The sequence below is a fragment of the Alexandromys fortis genome, unplaced genomic scaffold (assembly GCF_014885135.2).
Source record: "Alexandromys fortis isolate MF-2015 unplaced genomic scaffold, M_Fortis_MF-2015_v1.1 scaffold_16, whole genome shotgun sequence".
Lineage (NCBI taxonomy): Eukaryota > Metazoa > Chordata > Mammalia > Rodentia > Cricetidae > Alexandromys > Alexandromys fortis.
This window is the reverse complement of record NW_026067893.1, coordinates 14796002-14805220: the sequence shown is the minus strand read 5'-3', so window position 1 is coordinate 14805220 and position 9219 is coordinate 14796002. Positions and strand designations below refer to the sequence as shown.

At 50.8% G+C, this 9219-nt stretch overlaps 2 protein-coding genes across 3 annotated transcripts; one reads left to right on the top strand and one right to left on the bottom strand.

Annotated features, from left to right (window-relative positions):
• Nucleotides 1-1254: 1254 nt before the first annotated feature.
• Mrpl43 (mitochondrial ribosomal protein L43) lies at nt 1255-2565 on the bottom strand. Its single transcript, XM_050146843.1, has 3 exons — nt 2396-2565; nt 2192-2298; nt 1255-2078 (listed from the first exon to the last, which is right to left on the bottom strand). Exons 1-3 carry the CDS (start codon nt 2524-2526, stop codon nt 1837-1839), a joined length of 480 nt encoding a protein of 159 aa, XP_050002800.1. The 5' UTR covers nt 2527-2565; the 3' UTR covers nt 1255-1836.
• On the top strand, nt 2191-8929 carry Twnk (twinkle mtDNA helicase). 2 transcript variants are annotated; one of them, XM_050146688.1, is made up of 5 exons: nt 2191-2316; nt 5204-5444; nt 5905-6012; nt 6253-6394; nt 7702-8895. In XM_050146688.1, exons 2-5 carry the CDS (start codon nt 5323-5325, stop codon nt 8014-8016), a joined length of 687 nt encoding a protein of 228 aa, XP_050002645.1. In that variant the 5' UTR covers nt 2191-2316; nt 5204-5322; the 3' UTR covers nt 8017-8895. The 2 variants fall into 2 exon arrangements, with proteins under 2 accessions (XP_050002645.1, XP_050002635.1); XM_050146678.1 differs by lacking the exon at nt 2191-2316 and adding an exon at nt 2749-4446 and having other exon boundaries at nt 7702-8929.
• Nucleotides 8930-9219: the final 290 nt, after the last annotated feature.

Genomic DNA, 9219 nt, shown 5'->3' with positions numbered 1-9219 from the left:
GGTTGTCAGGGTTAGCAGTGATTGCGTCTACCCACTGAGCCATCTCCCCAACCCTGCCTTTTTCCTTTCTTTTTTAAAGACTTGGTCTCATTATGTAGCCCTGACTGGCCTGGGACACTCTATGTAGACTAGGCTGGCCTTGAACTCATCCATCTGGTTGCCTCTCTGCCTTCCAAGTGCTGGCAATGAAAAGCTGTATCACCATATCAAGGCCTTTGTTGGGTTTTCTGTCTGTATGCATGCAGCCTGTGTACCACCTGCATGCCTGATGCCCTCTGAGACTGGGCAGGTCAGATCTGCTGGAACCAGTTACAGATGGTTGCAGGGTGCCATGTAGGTGCTGAGAACTGAGCCTGGGTCCTCCGGAGGAGTAGCCAGTGCTCTTAATCCCTGCTTGTCTCTAGCCCCAGCCCTGTCTAAGGCTGGAAGACACTTCTTGCCAGTCGTGGCACTCTTCCCTATTTTTCAGCACTTCCCACTCCTTGATCCAGGGAAAGATAGGGGCTTCTTTCTATTTTTTTTAAAGATGTATGTATGTATTCAGTGTTCTGCCTGCATGTATCCCTGCAGGCCAGAAGAGGGCACCAAATCTCATTACAAATGGTTGTGAGCTCATGTGGTTTCTGGGAATTGAACTCAGGAACTTTGGAAGAGCAGGCAAAGCCATCTCTCCAGACCAAGGGCTTATTTCTGTACAGAGAATTTGGGTTAGGAGTACAGTTAGGACTACAGAAAGCTTGTTATCTGGGACCTGCTCTGGGAATCTGAGTCACATTGCTTCTGACACTAACCACTGAAAAAATTTATGTTCTGCTTCTGGTTTTAGAGTCAAAAGTAGAGCTTATGCATAAAATATGCATGCATTTTGAGCCAGGCACAGTGGTCCACATGCCTTTTAGTTGCAGCACTTGGGGGTGGGTCTCTGATTTCAAGGTCAACCTGGTCTACACAGAGTTTCAGGACAGCCAGAGCCACATAGTGACACTCTCTCAGTCTTGAGGGGGTAAAAAAAACACCCTTTGAAGCATGACCCTGAGGGGCTGGAGAGATGGCTCAGATGGTTAAGAGCACTAGCTGCTCTTTCAGAAGATCCAGGTTCAATTCCCAGAACCTACAAGGAGGCTCACAACTGTAACTCCAGTTCTAGGGCACCTTCCACCATTTTCTGGCTGCCTCCAGGGGCAATCTGCGTCTGGTGCAGACATACAAGCGGGCCAAACACCCATACATATGATAAATAAATAAGCCTCCAGATGTAGTCTTAGGTTTTTTAATGACTTCAGTTTCCTTTTTTCCTGTTTGTTTTTCCTGACAGCGTTTCTCTGTAGCTTTGGAGCCTGTCTTGGAACTTACTCTGTAAACCAGGCTGGCCTCGAACTCAGAGATCCGCCTACCTCTGACTCCTGAGTGCTGGGATTAAAGGTGTGAGTCACCACTACCACCCGGCGACTTCAGTTTTCCAATCTGCACACAAACACTCACAGATATAAGGTGACTTGCCCAATGCCAGGCCACAGCAAGAGCAACAAGCATCACGGGTTCTTCAGAAGTCAACCTTGACTTCACTGCGTTTTGAAATAATTTTGATTTCAGAAAACAAGGACCCCGTACAGCACTTGGAAGCCTTCTTACATTCCAGTTGCAAGGAGGCCAACAGAATCAGAATGAGGGTATTCATTAGGTCACTGTATCTAGCAGTGGGCAATGGTAGCAGTCAGCTCTTCTTTATCCCGGGCCACGCCCCCTCCCCACCCCGGTAGGTTCTATTTATTTGCCAGAGCTTGAAATCCGAAAGAGGAACCAATGCCATGCTTCCACGGTCCAAAGCCTGGTTCTTTACTGTGCTTGTTCCAAAGCTGCAGCAGGATCCTGGAGTTCTCTGGGCCGCAGCCCGCCGAGGGCTGTCCGTTTGTTGGTGAAGGGATGCCACTGGCCCTGGATGCTAGGGTTGTCGGTGTGGAAGGGCTTGCGGATGCGGATCACATCCAAGCCGGACTGGTTCGCCAGCTTCTGCACCAGTGACGTGATCTCCTCCACCGACTTGCTGTTGACATTTTCCTCGCGTACGGTCCCGTTAACTGGCAGAGGGACGTGGGAATGAGTGGAAACCGTCAGGTCGGAAGTCAAAACAAGAAGAACCCGGCGGGCAAGCGGGGATCCCGCCCTGCCGCCCCAGCGAGGCCCCACTTACGGTATTCGGCCACTATTCTAGGCACCGCACACGGCCGCGGGTTCACGTAGATTACGACCCCTGGGTTCCGTCGGGCGAAGTCAGTCACTTCACGTTCCACGAACTCCCTGCGAGGCCCAGCGAAGGTGAGAGCGGTGACCCGGACTCAGTCCCGTCGTTCCCCCGCGCCCCCTACCCCGATCCTCCCGCTCCCGTGGGCCTCACCTGGCGCCGCGGGACGAGGGCGCATCCCGACTGAGGCTGAGGCTGAGGCGCTGCAGTTGCTGTACGTAGCGACCCAGTCCGTTATGGAGGACGCTCGTCAGGAAGCGGCTCGGGGTCCCGCGCGCGGTCATGGCTACCGCTTGGCAGAGGGCGGGCGGGACTAACCAGCGACTTCCGGTTCTGGGTTCACGGGCTTCCCGGAGAGTTTTGCTTCCGAGGTCACAGCGAGTGGCGCGTGCAGGCGACCCACGTTGCAGGCGAAAGGGTAGAAAGGAGAACTGGGGGCGGGAGCGTGGGTGTCCTGGAGCGCGGAGTAGAGCCCGGGGGGCAGTGAGAGCGCCGGGCATCAGCTGTGACCTTCAGCTGGGTGGAGGGTTCCCAGTGAGAGCCGAGGAGAACGCCTGTTGTTGGGGTTCAGGCAGGATGCAGAGGGCTGTAGAGATGAGGATGGCGAGGAGAGTCCGTGGAGGGGTGTAGAGGTGAGGAGATGAGACCGAGAAGCCGTCTAGAGTGAGGGACCGTAGAGGGTTCCAGAAGTGAGCTGGTAGCGAGAAGTTGTAAAGAGAGGGACGGAGACGTGAAAGGTTTGTGTAGCTGAGCAGACATGTGAAGTAGCAATGTACAGGCACCAAGGGGATTAAGAAGGGTGTCGGTAAGGCAGCAGTTTGAGGGGCGATAGAGAGAAGCCAGCTATCGGAAGTCCTGGGAGTGCTCTGTGGAAGGCTCCTAGGGTCTAGCCTAGTGAAGGCGGCACACCAGACACCAAAAGTTTTTGCAGTAGAGGCATCCTGCAAAAACTCTATTAGGCATGTGGCTCCTGCTGCGATGTACTTACCCCCTCCGAATCTTGCTGCCTCAGCGAGGGGAGTGGGTCAGTCGGAGGGGCCTGCCCCGAAGCTTGACCCCAGGCCCTCCTCGCAGAAGGTACAGGAAGGAGGCGCTCCCAGCCTTAGAGGTGCCAGTGTCGCCAGTGACTACAACTGAAATCCGCCAATATTTACGGGGGCATGGGATCCCGTTCCAGGATGGCCACAGTTGCCTTCGAGCACCAAGCCCCTTTGTTGGGTCTTCAGACATCAAAAACCAGAAGGATTCAACCGCTTCCTTCTGCCTCTTCATTGACAAGACCACAGGACACTTTCTCTGCATGACTAGCCTAGCAGAAGGGAGCTGGGAAGACTTCCAGGCCAGTGTGGAGGGACGAGGGGATGGGGCCAAAGAGGGAATCCTGCTTACTGAGGGCCCGGAAGCTGAGGACAGAGAGGAGGTCCTGAGAATCTGGAACCGAGCTATCCCTCTCTGGGAGCTACCTGATCCTGAGGAGGCCAAGCTGGCTCGTGTGATGTTTGGCCTGTCCAAGGTGACAGATGACACGCTCAGGAGGTTCAGCGTCCGCTATCTCCGATCTACTCGAAGTTTGGTCTTCCCTTGGTTCATCCCTGGGAGTGCAGGATTACGTGGCCTGAAGCTACTAGGGGCTGAAGATCAGGGGAATGGAGTACAGTATGTGGAGACCACCATTCCCCGGCCTGGTGCCTACCACAACCTATTTGGATTACCACTGATCGGCCGTCGGGATGCGGAGGTGGTCCTCACGAGCCGTGAGCTGGACAGCTTGGCCTTGAGCCAGTCCATGGGGCTGCCCACCCTTGCCCTACCCCGAGGAACGGTCTGTTTACCCCCACCTTTACTCCCTTACCTTGAACAGTTCCGTCGAATTGTATTCTGGCTAGGGGATGACCTTCGGGCCTGGGAGGCCGCCAAACTGTTTGCCCGAAAACTCAATCCCAAGCGATGCTCTTTGGTGAGGCCCGGTAACCAACAACCTCGTCCGCTGGAGGCCTTAAACCAAGGCTTAAGTCTTGCTCGTATTCTTCGTACTGCGCTCCCTGCCTGGCACAAGTCTATTGTGTCTTTCCGGCAGCTCCGGGAGGAGGTTCTAGGAGAGCTGTCAAATGTGGAGCAAGCGGCTGGGGTCCGCTGGAGTCGCTTCCCAGACCTCAATCGTCTGCTGAAGGGGCATCGCAAGGGCGAGCTCACGGTGTTTACAGGTGACTCACTAGGAAATCACTGTTTGGGGAGCTGGAGAGATGGCCTAGTACTTAAAAGCACTGGCTTCTTTGGCAGAGGATTCAAGTTCACTTCCTAGCACCCACACAGTGGCTCACAACTGTCTAGCTGCAGTTCCAGGGGGTCTGATGCCCTCTTCTAACCTCTGAGGACCCTAAGTATGCATATGATGTACAGACATACAGGCAGATGAAACACTTATACCCATAAGATAATGTTTAAAAAAAAAATCAGTTTTACAACTGGGCAGTGGTGGCATATGTCTTTAATCCCACTATTTGGAAGGCAGAGACAGGCAGATCTCTGAGTTCAAGGCCAACCTGGTCTACATAGAGAGTTCCAGGATAGCAAAAGCTGTTATACAGAGAAACACTGCCTTCCAAAACTGTTTTGGGTTAAGGGTTAGACCATAAAGCGACAAAGATATGTGGGTTTTGGCCACTGGCTGTGTACAATTTATTTATTTTTTTAAGTTTATTTATTATGTGTATTAATGTTTTGCCTGCATTTGTGCATTGCACAACATGTGTACCTGGTGTCCTCAGAGGCCAGAAGTCATATGCCTTGGAACTGGACTTACAGATGGTTTGTAAGCCATCAGATGGGTGCTAGGAATCAAATCTAGGTCTCCTGCAAGAGCAACAAGTGCTCTTAAGTGCTGCTGCATCTCCAGCCCCCATGGGCAGTGCTAAAAGGATACTTCCCTCCTAACTCAGAGTTCTGTCTATCCCCCTATAGGGCCAACAGGGAGTGGAAAGACAACATTCATCAGTGAATATGCCCTGGATTTATGTACCCAAGGGGTGAACACACTTTGGGGTAGCTTTGAGATCAGCAATGTGAAACTAGCCCGGGTCATGCTGACTCAGTTTGCCGTGGCGCGGCTGGAAGAGCAGCTGGACAAGTACGAAGAGTGGGCAGACCGTTTTGAAGACCTGCCTCTCTACTTTATGACCTTCCATGGGCAGCAGAGCATCAAGTAAGATTTCCAAAGGCCACTTACTTTTTAAAAAGTAGTCTTGAAATATTAATTAATTAATTAACTAATTAATTAATCTGTTTATCTATCTATCTGTTTACTTGAGACAGGGTCTCTCTAGGTAGCTCTTACTGCCCTAGAACACACTCTGTAGACCACGCTGACTTCAAACTCACAGAGGTCCACTTGTTTCTCCCTTCAGAGTGCTGGGATTAAAGGCGTGCACCACCATGCCTGGGCTTTCATTTTTGAGAGATCCCAATACATTGTGTTTTTATTCCCTTTCCAGCCCCAGTAAGAGTACTTTCCCAGTCTCCTTAGACAGGCTTGCAGTTTCCAAAGAGTGGGAAGTCAGAAGAGCATATGATACGAGTGTTTTCCGGATGCAAGCTCTTCTCCCTGGAGGGGGTCCTGAGGCTGCTTGTAGTTGATTGTTTAAATCGCTGCTTCTCTGTTCCAGGTCTGTAATAGATACAATGCAACATGCTGTCTACGTCTATGATGTTTGTCATGTGGTCATCGACAACTTGCAGTTCATGATGGGCCATGAGCAGTTCTCTTCTGACAGGTGAGTTCTTCCTGTCTAACTCCAACACACTTGTCTTGTCATGAAGCTGACCTCTAGGGACAATCATAGTCCTGTTACTTTCTGAGAGGTTGTGCAGGGGGAGTTGTCCAGGGACCTGAGTATGAGTCCTTAAGCAGAAGAGAGTGTAGTAGGGCTGGGATCGTTTGTATGGAACGACTGGCTCAAGAGTTTGTGTATTTTCCACCCAATAACTTCTTTTATTGCTGAATTTCATTGCAGGATTGCAGCTCAGGACTACATCGTTGGAGCCTTTCGGAAGTTTGCGACAGACCACAGCTGCCATGTGACTCTGGTCATTCACCCACGGAAGGAGGATGACGACAAGGAGCTGCAGACAGCTTCCATTTTTGGTTCAGCCAAGGTGAGTCGGCTTTCAGGCACTCTGAGGAGTTAGAGAGCAGGTGTACCTAGAGACAGTCTTCCTTCAGCCTTAGTTCCTCAGGACTGCCCTGAAAAAGCAGGAGGCAGCACTTCTGGGGCTGTGACATGAGGAATACATGGGCCAGGAATACAAGGGATCGTAGCTGGTTCTTTGCCATCTGGGAGCTCACATCTGTTAGTAGGGAAAAGAGTGACGTCATCATTGCAGCTCAGTGGGGTGAGAGCTATGATGGGCAACACGAATACATGGCGAGCAATCTGCGTCATCCTGTGACATCTGGGGAGACTTCTCGGTGGCTGTACCAGCAAGTCACTGAGCTTTCCAGACAGTAAGTATCAGATTATCAAATAAGGGAAGGCCTCCTGGGCCACAGGACCAGCTCCATCCCAAAGCCTCCAGTGGTATACTAAATTCCTTTTACATGTCAGGCCTGAGTTAGGCAAGGGGAGTTCAGGTTGAGGAGCAAAAATATATTGCTTTGGAACAAACATGGAACAAGACTAATGCAGAAGTTTAAAAAAGAAAATTAAAGAAAATTGGTGGTACCTTCTTTAGAGGATCAAAAGTGGTCCTTAGGGAAGTAACAGATGATTGGTAAGAATGTGCTGGGTAGATATAGGATAATCCACTATAGAGGAGAGACATTGCAGGCAGAGGGAGCAGCACAAAGTCTGAGACAGCGGCAAGCTGGTTACGAGGCTGGGATACTCAGCAGCTCTAGCATCAGCTGGGATTCATTGTTTAAAGAGCTTGGTGATAAGGGGTACTTTTCCCTTTCCCCATTATTTTAAAAAAAAAAAATTGTGTAGGGGCTAGAGAGATGGCTCAGTGGTTAAGAGTACTGATTGCTTTTCCAGAGGACCCAGGTTCAATTCCTAGCACCCACATGGCAGCTCACGCTGTCTGTGACGCCAGTTCCATGGGATCTGGCATTCTAATACATACCTACAGGCAAAATACCAATGCATATAAAATAAATATAAAGTTTAGAAAAGTTTGTTTAATGTGTATGGGTGGTTAGCCTGCGTGTTTATCTTTGCGTTACATGCATGTTGGTATCCGCAGAGGCCAGAAGGTGGCATTGGATTTCCTGGGACTAGAGTTACAGACATTGTGAGCTACCATGGTGCTGAGAATTGAACCTGGGTCCTCTGGAAAGCAGCCAGTGCTCTTAGCCACTGGATCATCTCTTCAGCTCCACCTTTTCCTATTCGTGCCTCTCCTCCCTGAACCCTCAACCTTCCTTTTACTTGTATGTCTTCTTTCTCCTACCCTCTCTCCTGCAGGCAAGCCAAGAAGCAGACAATGTAATGATCCTGCAGGATAGGAAGCTGGTGACTGGGCCAGGGAAACGGTATCTGCAGGTGTCCAAGAATCGCTTTGATGGAGATGTAGGTGTCTTCCCACTGGAGTTCAACAAGAGTTCTCTTACCTTCTTCATCCCACCGAAGAGTAAAGCCCGACTCAAGAAGATCAAGGATGACAATGGACTAGTGACCAAAAAGCCCTCTTCTGGCAAAAAAGGTGGTGGGCACCAGAACTCTGAGACTTGCTTAGACCAGGACCCCAGTCCCTACCAGCCAGATAGCACCAAGTCCTGAAGGTGAAAGCAGTGCACAGGAGCTTAATGGCCCAGGCTAACACACTCTTGGCCTTCTGCTAGGACTCCTCTCCCATATAGTCCTGAGCTGTGGAACCTTCCCAGCCTAGGGCTGGGTTCTGTGATAACAAAATTTAACTCGGCAGTTATTAGGGGCCTCCCATATGCTGGGTTTTTTTTATTGTTTATTTTTATATATAGCATGGAAAAGACAAGGTCTGTTTCCAAAGAACCAGCATTTTGGTGACAGGAACGAGGCAAAGTGAAGAACGCTAGACTGCTCCAGCCAGTTTTCGTTAAGCAGTCTAAAAAGGTGTGTGAGCAGAGTGCACGTGAGAACTGAGAGTACGCCCCGGGAGCCACTGGAGAAAGGATCCAGACAGAGAAGCATACTAAAACCCGAGGTGGGAGTGAGCAGGTCAGGAGCAGGTCAGACAATGAGGGCAGGCCTTGAACTGTCCTACAACAGAAGACTTCTTGCTGAAAGTCAGTGTCCAGGCATTCAGAGACAGAGTGATGCAGTGAACACCAAGTGCCTCTGCACTCTGCTCTTAGAGCCAGGCATGACGTAGCTGTACCTGTTAGATCTGATCCTAGGTGCTTATCCCTGTATTCTCGGCCTCAAAGACGGGGGCTTCCTCCCAGTGGACTGAAGCGCCATAGAACCATGGAAAGTTCTGTGAGCCCTCGGTGCCTGCCCCCTGGATACTGACTCCATTGTGTGCTGCCTCTGACAGCTGGAGTGAGGACTCTGGAACCTTCTCCAGTTTGAATGAAACATTTCAGTTGTCTTTGTTTCTGTGCCTTTTTTCCTTTGTCCACCAGATGTCTCCCCAAACTAACTCGATTTCCTCTCAGAACAGATCCTTCCCCCACTTTAGCCTTTCCCGTCCCACTTCCAGCCGCTCCGATAGCAGGGAGAAGTACAGGCTCTTCACATTCCACCCCTAAACATAGACCTTCCCTAGGCATAGGGAGACAGGGTGTTGTTTTAGCTTACCTGAGGACAGCATAACATTCCTGACCCCTAGTGTGGGTCAGTGGGCCACACACTCAGGCCTTGCCTGACCAGCTGTCCTTCCTCCTGAGAGCCATTCACATCTCTCAATGTAGACTCAAGAATGAGCCCTAGCTGGGTGTGGTGGTGAATGCTTTTAATTCCTGCACCTGGGAGGTAGAGGCAGGAAGATCAGGAGTTCAAAGC

Coding starts and splice junctions, on each gene's coding strand:
- Mrpl43 (XM_050146843.1), bottom strand. CDS start 2,526: ATGACCGCGCGCGGGACCCCGAGCCGCTTCCTGACGAGCGTCCTCCAT. Junction 2,299..2,395: donor CCCTCGTCCCGCGGCGCCAG/GTGAGGCCCACG, acceptor TGGGCCTCGCAG/GGAGTTCGTGGAACGTGAAG. Junction 2,079..2,191: donor TAGAATAGTGGCCGAATACC/GTAAGTGGGGCC, acceptor TCCCTCTGCCAG/TTAACGGGACCGTACGCGAG.
- Twnk (XM_050146678.1), top strand. CDS start 3,204: ATGTGGCTCCTGCTGCGATGTACTTACCCCCTCCGAATCTTGCTGCCT. Junction 4,447..5,203: donor CGAGCTCACGGTGTTTACAG/GTGACTCACTAG, acceptor ATCCCCCTATAG/GGCCAACAGGGAGTGGAAAG. Junction 5,445..5,904: donor CATGGGCAGCAGAGCATCAA/GTAAGATTTCCA, acceptor TCTCTGTTCCAG/GTCTGTAATAGATACAATGC.